The sequence below is a fragment of the Mustelus asterias genome, chromosome 1 (genome assembly GCF_964213995.1).
Source record: "Mustelus asterias chromosome 1, sMusAst1.hap1.1, whole genome shotgun sequence".
Lineage (NCBI taxonomy): Eukaryota > Metazoa > Chordata > Chondrichthyes > Carcharhiniformes > Triakidae > Mustelus > Mustelus asterias.
Genome location: NC_135801.1, coordinates 54,474,464 through 54,489,106, shown reverse-complemented (window position 1 = coordinate 54,489,106; position 14,643 = coordinate 54,474,464). Strand labels below are relative to the sequence as shown.

At 41.3% G+C, this 14,643-nt stretch overlaps 1 protein-coding gene across 3 annotated transcripts in view; it reads right to left on the bottom strand.

The window, feature by feature from the left end:
* The window catches only part of arhgap10 (Rho GTPase activating protein 10), a 199,598-nt gene that overhangs the window by 49,621 nt on the left and 135,334 nt on the right, over positions 1–14,643 (bottom strand). For all 3 annotated transcript variants that reach the window (XR_013497750.1, XM_078212380.1, XM_078212393.1), the window contains exons 11-18: positions 13,716–13,794; positions 11,496–11,535; positions 11,108–11,173; positions 9,085–9,159; positions 5,956–6,043; positions 5,134–5,192; positions 3,019–3,124; positions 59–218 (exon numbers count right to left, since the gene is read on the bottom strand). Coding sequence is in view for 2 of the 3 variants with exons in the window: in XM_078212380.1 (XP_078068506.1) it covers positions 59–218; positions 3,019–3,124; positions 5,134–5,192; positions 5,956–6,043; positions 9,085–9,159; positions 11,108–11,173; positions 11,496–11,535; positions 13,716–13,794 (673 nt within the window). In the remaining variant the exon portion in view is untranslated. The remainder of the gene's footprint in view (positions 1–58; positions 219–3,018; positions 3,125–5,133; positions 5,193–5,955; positions 6,044–9,084; positions 9,160–11,107; positions 11,174–11,495; positions 11,536–13,715; positions 13,795–14,643) is intronic.

Below are 14,643 nucleotides of genomic sequence, written 5' to 3'. Positions count from 1 at the left end.
AAACTGTATTTCACCGTTCCTTACAACTGCAACAATGTCATTAAAATGAAGAGCTTACCTTTTCATGGTTTTCAATTAGAATTTCCACGACAATGTTCTGAAATTTGAGGTCCATGATGGCTGCTACTGTTTCTTGTCGTGCCCGCATCAGCGTTGGCCCAAACACTACTCCAAGATTTGCTGTGGTCATCAAATTCTGCTTTGCATTATTAGATACACTGGAAAGAAGGAAAGGTAAAGTCACTCCATTTTTTATGCTATTTGTACATGCCTGGCAGTATCCACATGAATGACTTTGGAACATTTTCTGTGCTCAACGGTGCAGAGGAATACATTTATGGTCATCAATGCTGATCAAATAACAGGATCAACTGAAGTGACTATGGTGAAACAAAATTAAAGTCATGTCATCTTTGCTATAGCAGCCAGTTTTTAGAGATTACTGTCATGAAAAAGTTCTCACTCATTGCTGTAGTCATACAGAAGATGAAAAATTATTTAGTGATTTAACAAGTCGTGGCTTTGAACTCATAGGCCTGGTTTTAAGTATTCATTTTAAAATATTAAGACAACAACATTATTTTATCAAAGGGGACTTTGATAATTCATTTGCCTTCTGTAACGCAATGGGCGGGATTTTCCAGCCATGCCCGCCCCGAAACCAGAAAATCCCGCCCGAGGTCAACAGACCTTTCCATGGTCCGCCCCTCATCCGCTACGATTCCCATGGTGGCCGGAACGGGAAAATTTGCTCCCACACCTCAGCCTCATGACAGTTGGGGTGTTCAGTTTGGGATGCAGCTTCCTGGTATTGTTCAAGAAATAGCTGTCATAACAATAGAAAACTTTACAAGACAGGATATCCTGAAGAGTCATTGGAATGCAGCAAACATACATATTTAGTAGCTACCAGTCTGGCTACATGCTTTGTTCCTTTGTACAATGATTTTGGATAATTACTAAAATGACAATATAGTACAAATCCAGAATTAAAGATTACTATTCTATTTCTTAATACTTTTTAACCTTGCCAAGCAAAATAAACTCAACATGTCAAATTCTGAGTAATCCTTTCAACAATCCATGCACTGAGCTCGAGTTACAGCAGATATCTCATTATACTGAATTCCAGCATTTCCCCCAATTATCCTGTCATATGGCTTCATTACTTTTCTTCAATCCATTGCCTAATTTTGTTCAAATTGAAAACACATGTGAGACATTTGACGACTATTCATCAACAGATGTATAATAAATCAGTTTTAATATTTCAGATTTACGTTTAATGGCTTGAAAACAATTTATCAAAATCTTGGTTCAATTATAACCATATATCATGGAACAATTCTATATTGCAGCCAGGCTACGTCTTTATAAGGACTTCTCCTTTGAATAAGCGTCAGTACACAAAAGGAAATTAAAAAGACTTAACTGGAAACTATACCAAATTATCGGCTACACTGTCCTAATGACAAATTTAGGGAAAAATGAAATCACAGCAAAATAAAATTCAATAAGACTCTTGCTCAAGCCCCCAAGAAAAATGTGATATTGAAATGCTTAATAAGATCATTGTACACAATACTGCACATATGCTGACAAATAGTGTTTAACTTAAAGAAAAAGCATATGTTTGCGCAAAAACGAGTGACAGGTCAGAAGATTGGACAGAATATAAAAAACATTGAAGAATGACAAAGAGATTAATAATGAGGGTAAAACTAGGGTACAAGAGAAAGCTAGCCAGTAATATCAAGGCGGTCAGCAAGAGTTTCTATAGATATTTAAATACGAAAGGAGTTAACAAAGTGAGCATTGGTCCTATAGAAAGTGTGTGTCTGGGGAATTGATAATGGAAAGCAGAGCTATGGTGGAGCAATTAAACTGGTATTTTGCAGCTGTCTTCACTGTAGAGGACACAAGTAACATCCCAGAAATAGCTGCAAATTTGTTCCTAGGACCCTCTGGTTGCCCATCTGCAGATCTCTGTACTTTCTGACCAGGCTTTAGAATCATAGAAAATAATTCCTACAGTTCTAGGAGGAGGCCATTCAGCCCATCAACTCTCCAAAAGAGCATCTTACCCAGACCCTATCCCCATAACCCCACATATTTACCCCACTAATCCCCTAACCTACACATCTTGGGACACTAGGGGCAAATTTAGCATGGCCAATCCACGTAACCTGCACATCTTTGGACTGTGGGAGGAAACCAGAGCACCCGGAGGAAACCCATGCAGACATGGGGAGAATGTGCAAACTCCACACAAACAATCACCTGAGGTTGGAATTGAACTTAGGTCCCTGGTGCTGTTGGGCAGCAGTGCTAACCACTGTGCCAGTGTGCCATCCTTTAGGATCAAGTATTCCAGTACCCAGCACAGTCCCTTCTTATCAAGGCAGCCTAATCTAGAACTCAATCGCCTCAGAGCCTTCTCCCCACCTAGTCAAACCAAACTTTGCCACTAATGCAACAAGTTACTAATTAAATCTCCCAAATCACAGTGAACCCGTGGTCAGTATAGCCTCCAGCAGTGTTGGTTTTTAGTAAGATACATTTCAAGTTTAATTCAGCACTCATACAAGAAAATAGTCAAAATCCATTTGCTCACTAATTGCTGAATTCAATATATGAATCTGATACAATTTTTTTCTGTTACCTGTTAATCATCATCAAGTAGCAACTCTTCAATTAGGTTCTGAATTTAAATATTGAGGCATAATAGTACTTGGAAATATCAGCATCTTCATGTGAACAAGTATTAATGTTGATTTTAAGCAGCATTGCTTTTACACAATGCAGTGACAGCTGCTGAAATTATGCTTCTTGGTTATGAAGGAGTTGCTAATACAGCAAAAGAGGATCAATACAAGCAGTTTTTTGTTCTAATATGAAGTCACTGGATAGCATGGAGTGATAGCAGTTGATCATGTAAAGTTTATTTTCAAACCTACAAAATAAAGGGAAGATTGCAGTAGCAGGATATAAGTACACTGTCCAGCACACACAACTTACTTAGCTAAATGCTTGATGAGAATGTCCAACATCTCTCTATTCTTTTCTGGAAGTTTATGAATGAGGGAATGAATTGGCTTGATTCTGGACTCTGGACTAGCACACTCTGCAAAAATAAGCAGCAAAAACTCTGGATTAGGAGGCTATGTAATATTCTATTATTTCTCCTATACACGTCACTGAAATGGACATGCATAGAATGTACAAGAGCTGGCGAGCTCAATCTTTTACCAAATCATTGCCCAAACACCATAACATTCAAGGATATGGGAAATGCGCAGGAAAATGGGATTAGTTGTCAGTGCAGACTCGATAGGCCCAGCGGTTTTTTCTGTGCTGCATGACTCCGTGATTCCACCGATATTTTCTCCTCCTTTGAACAAGTCATAACTTGTGACATCCTTCTCGCCTCTCTTTCAAAACCTTTGTCTACCATCACCCAGTCCAAGATGTGGAGATATCAGACATAGGAACAGGAGTAGGCCATTCAGCTGCTCCACATTTATTCCACTCAGTTCCCCTCTGAACTCCACCTACCCACCTTTGTTTCATAAGCCTTGATAGCTTAGTCTTACAAAAATCTACTGATCACAGTCTTCACCCCAAAGGTCAATTAACCTCCAGTATCCACATTTTAAGGAAGTGAGTGCTAGAATTCCACTACATCTTATATGAAGAAATACTTCCTGGTTTAATTCCTAAATGGTTGAATTCTAATTTTAAGATTATGGCCTCTTTGTTTGGATTCCCTCAGAAGAAAAGGTTTTCACCCAATTAAGCCTGAATAGATCACCCTCCAGCCTTTTAAATTCAAGGAGTACATGTCAAGGTTAGTCATGGATGAACTTTAAATTGTTTCAGCTAAATATTGGATTGACTGAAGGCACACTCTTTGGCCCTATCACAAACCTTTGATATCAATTCCATCCCTTCTCTAGGGTCTCTCAGGTTGAACCAGAACTGTTTGCAACTTCTGCATCCATTTTGACCTTTAATTGAGCTTTCAAACCCATATCTTCTCCATCATGGAAACCAACTATCATAACATAACCTATCTCTACCCATCTGCAGCTAAAACCCTCACCCCTGCTTTCTGCATTTCCAGACTCATATGTTCCAATGTGCTCCTGGTCAGCTTTCCATGTGCCCCACTGAAACTTCCAAGTTCATCTAAAACTCTGTGGCCTATATCCTATTCCCACATCAAGCCCTGCTCACTCATGTTCCTGAACTAGATTAACTCCCTGTTCACAATACCTCCAATTCAAAATTCTCATTTTTGTCAAGCATTTTCCCTCCAGCTCTACAAACCCCACCACATCCTCCCCATCAACAGTTCAATTCTTAACTTCATGTTTGATTTTTTTAATTAGTGTCACAATTAGGCTTACATTAACACTGCAATTAAGTTACTGTGAAAATGCCCTAGTCGCCACACTCTGGTGTCTGTTTGGGTACACCGAAGGAGAATTTAGCATGGTCAATGCACCTAACCAGCACGCACGCCTTTCAGACCGAGAGGGGAAATCGGAACTCTCGGAGGAAACCCATGCAGACACGGGGAGAACGTGTAGACTCTGCACAGACAGTGACCCACGCCAGGAATTGAACCTGGGTCCCTGGCACTGTGAGGCAGTAATGCTAACCAGTGTGCCGCCCTGCGTTTGATCATAGAATCCCTACATTGCAGGAGGAGGCCATTGGGCCTATCTAGTTTTCACCAACTCTGACAGAGTATCTTACCCAGGCCCTCTCCCCCACCCTATTCCCGTAACCTCACATCTTGACCATGGCCAATCCACCTAACCCACATATCTTTGGAGTGTGGGAGGAAACCGGAGCACCCAGAGGAAACACACGCAGATGTGGTGAGAACGTGCAAACTCCACAAGACAGTCGCCCAAAGCTGGAATTGAATCTGGGTCCCTTGGTACTGTGAGACAGCAGTGCTAACTACTGTTTCTGTCCAAAAGACACGGGAGAAAGATGGGGTCCTGAATACAAAGTGAGGCATCACCCATACAGCTTTGTGCACCAACAAACTGAGCAACCAACACAAGACATTTGTGTACTTTTTGAGAAGCTATGTAGAGCAGTGAATTACACTAGACTTACTGGCCAGCGAGATGAATTCCCCGTGCAACTTGTAAGTCATGAGAGGCTCTGGAAGATTCCTATCACATTTATAAACAATAAATGACAATATTAATTCAATTGCTTATTAATGTAACCAGTTACTCACTTATTTATGTAACTGAAGTGTTCCCACTTAATGTCCTTCTGTGCTCGAGTATTTTATTTTTGATGTAGAATTTCTACTGTTTTAAGGTAAGTATGACTGTGCTCAATACCAATCTCATACCATGTCTTCAAATGCTTATCACAATCTAAATAAGGATGTGTTCAGACTTGCCAATTTCTTTTATATCTGGGTCAGGAATTTTACAAACAAGAGGATAACAGATGGACATTGAAGCCCTCCACCCAGAATACATTGCTACCATCAGTGCTTCTTCCAAGTTGTGTTCAACATGGAGGAGCACTGAATCATCAGCTGAGGGAAGTTGGTATTCAGCTGGAGATTTCGTTTCCCATGAATCCATGAGACTTTTGTTGGGTCCAGAGTGAACATTGAGGGCTCCCGTGGACCTATTGAGCGCATACATTGTGCCACTACCTCTGGTGGGTCTGTCATGCCACTTGAGAAAAGTCATATCAGAATTCAGGATAGGAATTTGGGATGTAGTTGTCACATCAGATTTCAAAGTTTGGCACTTAAGCTCATCAGGAACTAACAGCAATATTAAAAACAATTCATTAGCTTCTGAATGCTGAGATGTGTCTTTTAGTGTAGCACAGAACTTAAATGACGTAGCTATGCCTCAGTTTAAAACTCTTCAAAACAGCAGAGAATAAAAACGTGCACACAGCTTTTACCGTAAATAGTGTTTCAGTGCACTTGTAATAGTTTTTGTTTCCCATTCTAGCGAGTTGTCCAGATCCAGATCAACACAAACCTTTGAATCTAGAAAACATTATTAAATTTAGCAACATGAAATGTCGTTGTGCAGGCAAATTCCATAGAATCCAATCCATAGATTCTATGGATAAATAATAAGATTAGGAATAATCGAGGCCTGAATACCCTCAGTGTCACATTCTCTAAACTAAAAACCTGAACTTTGATCCAAGTGGAGAAGCAATGGTGTTTAAAAAGATTGAAATATGCCTGTGTCATGGAGTTCCCCTTTCTTGATGGGAGTTTGAATCTCGCACCAAGTCAAAGGGATCACCAAGGTGCAGCAACAGTGACAGTATCAAGCAAGGGTAAATGGCCAATCACACTGAAGTATTCCCACAAACCAGGAAGTAAAATTCACTGATTATCTTTCACTTTTTAATATAATTTTTCAGAGAAATGATTGAGACAGGCACATGGGATTCAGGGTGCAGCTGAAAGATAAGAAACAAACCTGATCAAAGTGGTGAAACAAGTATTTTACTAGTTTTTCAGCAGTAATTACGAACTTAATGTACTGTGAAAAGCCAACAGGGTGTGAACTTTACAGGGACTTTTCCAGCAAGATTAATAATGTAATTGTGTAAATTCTCTTTAGTTTAGCATCCTGTGGAGAAGGGCAGGATTGCTGAATTTCTATGTGTAACGGCAAGTGTGGGCTACAGAGGTGGCTGTCAATGTCAGTGGAGTAATGGTGGTGAATATTGACAATTCTACTGTCATTCCTACTACTAAGGTGTGTAGGTTGGGTGGATTAGCCATGGTAAATGTGTGGGGTTACGGGGATGGGGTGGGCCTGGGTAAAATGCTCTTTTGGACAATGTAGACTCAATGGGCTGAATGGACTCCTTCTGCACTGCAGGATTCTATGGATTCTAACACCATAGAATCATAGACTTTCTGACAGAGTATCTTACTCAGGCCCATCCCCTGCCCTATTCTCGTAACCCCACATATTTACTTCACTTGTCCCCTAACCTAATCTTGGGACACTAAGGGACAATTTAGCATGGCCAATCCATCTAACTTGCACATCTTTGAATTGTGGGAGGAAACTGGAGCAACCGGAGGAAACGCATACAGACACGGGGAGAATGTGCAAACTCCACGCAGTCACCCAAGGCTGGAATGGAACCCAGGTCCCTGGCACTGTGAGGCAGCAGTGCTAACCACTGTGCTATGATGCCATCCTTATTAGGCAGAGATGTCAGAGGCATTCAACAGAGTTGAGCATGAGGTGGAGGGGACCATCTGCTGCTGTCTGGTAAAGTTGCACTGACATGGGCATGCATCAAGGTCGCAATGGGGAGGATGGCCAAAGCCATGGAAATCTGTTGTCCAACAGCATGTCTAGACAGATGTGTGCACAAACCTGCACTTCATTGCACCATCAATGGGTGAGGTCACACAGTGGCTACGCGAGGTAGGGATAGGGCACCTTGACCTCTCTCCTGGTGTCCCTTCTTCTCAGAGGCAGGGAGAGGCCTCAGGCATCCAAAGTGAAGAGGAGCAGCAGCTGGACACTCTTGGGACCTGCATCCAGGATGCTTGGAGGGAAATCTTTGGGTTCCCCTTTGTCTGTGATCCTGTCAGCTTCAACCTCTGTGATCAAAGAAAGTGTGGTTGCACCAAAGCAGAGTATAAAAGTAAGCTGGGGCCCTCCAGTCACAGAGGACGCCTGCCAAAGTTAACAGGGCATAATGGTCAGCAGGCTGCCTCCACCCCTGCTCTCAATGTCAGGGCAACACCTAGATGCAGTAGCAGGCAAAGCAAAATTAAGTTCTGATGTCACATGTGGTTACACAGGTTCACTATCAATGTTGATACATTTTTATAAATGGGTATGAGGTTCCACTGGGCGTCGGTGAGGGACATGGGCTGACATAGTGTGAGAGGTCATTGGGGGTGAATGAGGGACATGGGTTGACATGGATGGGGCATGAGGGATGGCTGCAAAGGTGAGGGGTGAGAGGGATTAGGGTTAGAAAGCCTGATATTTAATGATAATGAAACTGGGACAAAGTTCCAGAGAAGTGAGGCAGATAATTCAACCAACCTGCCTTTTTAAAATTCATTTGTTGGATATGGGATATGGCCAGCATTTATTTCTCATCCCTTGTTGCCCTTGGAGGGCAGTTGAGAGTCAACCACATTGCTGTGGCTCTGGAGTCATATTTAGGCCAGACCAGGTAAGGACAGCAGATTTCCTTCCCTAAAGGACATTAATGAACCAGGTGGGTTTTTCCAACAATCGACAATGGTCATCAGTAGATTCTTAATTCCAGATGTTTTTAAAATTGAATTCAAATTCTACCACCTGCCATGGGCAGGATACGAACCTGGGTCCCCAGAACATTAGCTGAGTTTCTGGATTAATAGTCTAGCAATAATACCACTAGACCATCACCTCCCCTTGACATTCAGCTGCCCCTTTGGTCACCTCCAATCTGCCTGTGCAGCTGCATCCCTCCCCCCTACACCCCATCCCACCTACCCACACAAATCATGCTGTTTGGGTACGGCAAGCTGGGAAATTTCCTGACTTAAGACACAAATCCAATCCATAACGTGAACAGACTGAAAAAGCAGGAATAATTCCCCTCACAGCAGAGGGTGAGGATGTATTTAGTGGAGACATTCAAAATGATGAGGGTTTTTGTTAAAGTAGATAAGAAGGAATTATAGGCAGTTCTGCAAACAGAGTACACATATTTAAGATAGCTGTCAAAAGAATCAGAGGGACATGATTTTGCGAAGTGGACTGCTGTGATCTGAAACCCACAGTCTGAAAGGATGATGGCATTCAACTTAATTGCAACTTTCCAGAGAGAATTGAATGTATACTTAAGAAAACATTTACAGGACTATAAAGGAAAGAGCAGGAATTTGGGACTAATTGGATTGCCCTTTGAAAAAGCGAGAGTCATAAGGGGTCAAATGGAAGTTTCTACAATTCTATGCATTTCCTCAATTTAAAACATTTTACATCTAATAGTTCTGACCTGAATACATCTGTATTTATCCTGATAAGTTATCAAAACACTTACCAGTCAACAAACACATAAGCCTCTGGACTTTTGAACTGACTCCAACCACTCTATATAATCCTTGATCATTAAGTCCTGGAAAAGAGATGAAAAACAATATCTAACTGACAACAGTGACTAAAAGAACTGCTGACAAGAATTGCCATTCCAATTGCTGGAAAAATAATGAATTAGTATAGTAACACTTCATTCATCTTTTACTAATTAGACAAATGCTGATCAAAACAGTTGTATCTTGTATTTCACGAGTGTGCAAATTATTTTTTCTGTCCAAAGTACCATTGATTTTTAGGTTTAGCTATTCAGGGTAATTGCACTGGTACTTCCGGAGATTAGTTCTAATGAGTACTGAGTAATTTTAAATAGGCTATCTTCTGACACTGCATAGATTTTCTGTGCTTCCCTCCTGCTCCACCCTCTTATTCCTAATAATAAAACTTATTAATCCTTCTCATTAAAATGAAAGACAGCAGTTGACAGTAGTGTAATTATTCACGAATCTTTCATTCGCTAGTTTCTTGCTAGTGAATGTATTAAACAGCAACTTTAATGGGATGTGGTAGCAAAATAGTACGATTGGCTGGCACTTAAGTACTCAAGAATCTTGAAATAGGTGTGCTATAGTTTGTTCCATCTAAAAGCAAATTCTAAGCCTTATATTCAACTTAAAATTTTATCAATTGGGGGAAAGGGGAGGGTGAAATTATTGCACAGGAAATCTTACCTTGACCTGTTTCACTTCACTTCTTTCTATAGTTAAGGATTTGAATTTTCAAGAACATATGCTTTCCTTTGCCAAAATGATACACTGTGTAATTACTGCTTTGATATTATCACCAATAAAATACGCATTTCTTGTGTACAATTATTTTAAATATGTTTACTATAAACTATTGACAATATTACAAAGAACTGGCTTCCTTTGGAATTCAGGAAGACCACTGAAAATCTTCACAAATGTGTCAAAAAACTAATTTTTAACATTATTCCAGCACTTCGAATTTAATAATACCAATCTATGTACACTGCTTCATTAAAAAATTGCTCACATATAAAGACAATGGCCGGATGCTCCCAAAAAAATTTAAGTGCCTAATGTGCGGGAAAACGGGAGTAATTCCCGCCCGTTTTGGCAGCATAATGCTGAGTGAGCTGATCTGTCAGAGCGGAGATCGGCACATGTGCAGTAGCTCTCCATTGCCAGCCTCCTGATCACTGACCTTCCGACCACCCCCCCACCCCCCACTAAATGCTGGCCTCCCTCACTTCCCCGGGCCAGCCCCGATGTCCTCCCCCCCCCACCTCCCTCAGCTCAATGACCAGCCCTGACCGGACCCCCTGCCCCACCCACCCACCCCACCCCAATGACCGGCCCCGAAGAACCCCCCCACCCCCTCCGTCAGTGATCCCACTTGCAGAGTGGCAGCGGATTCCCCTTGCAATCCCCCCCCCACCGATCGTCTCCTATAGGCCCCACCCCCAATAGACCCTGCCCCTTCTGGCCCCGCCCCCTTAACACTGCTTGGTGCCTGATGTGGCAGTACCAGGCTGGCACTGCTCAAGGGCAACCCCAACCTCCCTGGGGGCTTCAATGGTCTCTGTTTCTTCCAGCAGGGGTCAGGGCGCCTGTTCCCTCTAAGCGCGAAGTAGTCGTAAAAGCCACTGGAGGGAACCACTCCCGGCAGGGGTGGGGCGTAGATGCTAGCGAGCCCAGAGAATACCGTCCCAGGGCTGCTAATCATATTGAAATGCTCATTTCAATATGATAACCAACTCCACACTGAGCTGATTATGCTCAAAGCATAGCCTGGGAGACTCGCTACGGGCCCCCTGCTGTCTCCCCCAGCTGGGAGAATCCTGGTTAACATGTACTATTTGCAGTTATTGTGCAAGAGTGGGATGGCAATAGGGAACATGAACTGTGTCAATCTCTTTATAGTCAAAATATTCAAAAATATTATCCACATCAATGAGTTAGATAAGTAAGAATTGATTTCAAATGTAGAAAAAAACATTGGATTACCCCGTGTCTCAAGTGCATGGATGCATTTCTTTATTATGTTGAAACCCATTTCATCCAGCTGTACATCTTAGGAGAAGAAAATAAAGTTATTGTTGTTGTATAAATAGAAAAAGGCATGCTGAAGAATTAACTTCATAAACTGAAATTAATGTGCATTCAATAAGTTGATTACACAAAATAATGATAATAAAAAACAAACTTCATTTTTTCTTTGAGTATATTAGTAATTAAGAATATGGTGTGCTAATACCTACCCTAATTAGAGAATGTGAACTACTTCCAAAACTGTACAGAATATTAGTTCAGAGGTTAAAAGATGATTCAAAATACTAGCTATAAGTGACTAATTACAAGAGTTTAATAGTTAAATATATACAGACATACTTACTTCCTTCTCTCTTGGAATTGCTCCTAGTAATTGAATATACCTGTCATTTAAAACAACATTGTTACAACACTTTAAACTGATAGTCATGAAAATTTAAGAGTTAAACTAAACACATCTCTACACTCGAGGCAAAAACTGACAGCATCTGTGAAGAGAGAAACAGAGCTAATGTTTTGAGTCTGGATGGGTCTTCATCAGAGTCATCCAGACTTGAAATGTTGGCTCTGTTTCTCTCTCCACAGATGCTGTCAGACCTGCTGTGTTTGTCCAGCATTTTTTGTTTTTGTTTCAGATTCCAGCTTCTGTAGTAATTTGCTTTTATCTACAATTAAGACCTTGGCCATACTTTGAAAACTGGAAATACCCCGATTGTTATTGCATATAAAACCATGGTAACAGTCATCATCAGCCAAAGCAGGTAACTGAGCATTTGAATAACATATTGCAGCAAAATTGGAGACCCTGGGTTCCCCAGTCATCCCCTAAATCATCAGGGTTCCTCCGCAGCTACCCACCTCACACCCCCATCAATCTCCTCAGTTGGGTCCAAAGGAATTGAGCGCACTATTTTGCTTGACTGCAAGAGTTGCCGGAATGTTGCCATATTTAGACATCAATCCACCAATTTAATAATTGAAAAAGAGAATGGGAGTTATATCCAAATATAATTTATCAAGTTACTTTTTTAAAAAGTTGTCATGAGGACATAAGGAGGTTACAAGGGGATTTAGATAGGTTAAGTGAGTTGGCAAAGATCTGGCAAATGTGAAATTGCCCAATTTGGCAGGAAGAATAAAAAGGAAGCACATTATCTAAATGGTGAGAGATTACAGAGCCCTGAGATTCAGAGGAATCTGGGTGCCCTAGTGCATGAGTCACAAAAGGCTAGTATGCATATGTAAAGAATTAGGCAGGAATCTCCCAATCTGCCCGTGGGGTGTTGGTGACAGGTGGATATGATGAATTTGGCAGGAGCTAGTGTAAAATCCCGTTGCAATTCTCCCAATGGTGAGTTGATGGCAGATTAGTCTTCCTGCTGGCAGGTGGTGCAAACTCCATTTACATTTATTTGCATCTCATGAATGTGTATTAAAACATTTTCCCATCAGCATCCCGTCAGGCCAGCTTGCATCACACCAGCAGGAAATTATGTCAGCGTCAAATCCAATTGCTAATGAGTGACATCCACTTGATGGTCCTCAGTTCATCAAAGACTTTGGAAGAACAGACTTCCTCTTGAGGCTGCTGGCCTTTTCCCTCTGGGTTGCTAACAACCAGCACAATCTGGTGAAGACAGGTGGCTGGAGAGTGTGATACGAGCACGTTGGACTGGTATTTCAATATGGTGCTGGGAACTTTGAACTCATCAGCTGAGGGGCAGCCCACCAGGAGATTTGGAGGGAAACTTGCTTATGCATAATTAATGAGCTTCCAGTGCAGAATCTGATGCAGGATCCTGCTATTCTGGTTAGCAGGACAGGCGCCGCCGGAGTTGCCTATCATCACGCTTAGTCTCATTGTATCTTGTTCCACTATTTTGCAGCTGCATCATTCTAAGAGTCTTTATATTATTTTACAAATTCTCAACGATTTTGATGACTTCCCATTTGCAGCAGGTTATTGGGTCAAGTCATGTAGATAAAGGTATTCTGTAACTTTGATGAAGGTCAATAGTCATATATCTGTCAATGTTTATTCATGCTTCTTTAATACTTGACACTCTTGCAGTTATGTGACTCCAAATTGGCTTCTGGGGTGATGGCCTCCCTTTCCTCCTTACACTTTGCACATTGGTGTGTTGCCACCACTATACCGGCTGCCACGAATGGAAGGTCAATAATGAATTTGAGGATTTATGATCTGCACCACCCTCCATTTCTCCCACAAAATATGTACCGCACAACTGTGTTTGGTGTACAGAGTACATTGGTTAGTGACTATTAGCTAACTGGGCAGCATGCCTTCAGACACACTATTCTGTTATACATTATTTCCCCTATAACCTAGTGCAGCTAAGCTTTCAGAAAGAACATTTGCACCTTTAGCACTGTTTAATTAAAGAAAAGACAAATTTAAATCTTAATTAACACACTGTATACTATTTCCGCTTTTTACCATTTATAGTACTGTAACTTACTGATGTAACGAATGTTAATCACTTAAATACCAAGTTTCACATCCATACAGCATCAGTGCACTGAAATTCTCATTATAACTTACAGGTTCTTTTCCATCCAAAGCTTCCAGCCACTGTCTGCGATCATCTTCTGTAATAGCCTGCACGGTGATCACACCTTGCCTACAAAACACACCACCATGAAAAAGTACATGTTAGAAATGGGACATCAGCTCAGGCACCAAGTTTTAAGATCAAAAAATGTTCCAGAATACGATTGTGGCATTTTCACAGTAAGGGCCTTTTCTAATCTCATTAGTGAGTGCCTAGCAAGAATATTTTAAATTTGGTGGACATTAAAGCAAGATAATGTCAATATTTCATTAATTCAGCAAGTGCATTCAAAAACACAATATCACTGCAGTAGTTCCTCAGATTCCGCGAGTCCTTGTGTCCTAGCCCCAAACATCTTCAGTCACTTCATCAATTACCTATCCTCCATCAGAGTCAGAGTGGCGATGCTCACACAATATTCATTTAGATTGCAACTCCTCAGTTCAAGAAGCAGTCTATGTCCACATACAGCAAGACCTAGCCAACATTCAGGTTTAAACTGTTAAGTGGCAAGCAACATTCATTTCATATATCCACTATGCAATGATTATATCCAACAAGAAAGTATCTAACCACCTAATTAAAATTCAATAGCATTACTATCATTGAATTACCCCACATTTAACATCCAGGGGTCACTACTGACCAAACACTTAACTAGCTGTCCAGAATCCCAAAACCTTTCCACCATCTGTACGGCACGAGTCACTAGCGTGACGGATACACTCCAATTGTCTGTCGAGTACAGCTCCAAAGATACTCAAGAAGCTCAACATTGTCCTGCACAAAGCAACCAGCTTGACAGGCATCCCACCCACCATCTTAAGCATTTACTTTCTCCACCCATCACACGATGCTGCAGCATGGACCACTTACAAGATGCATTGCCTCAATGTTTACCCCAGTCCAACACCAGCA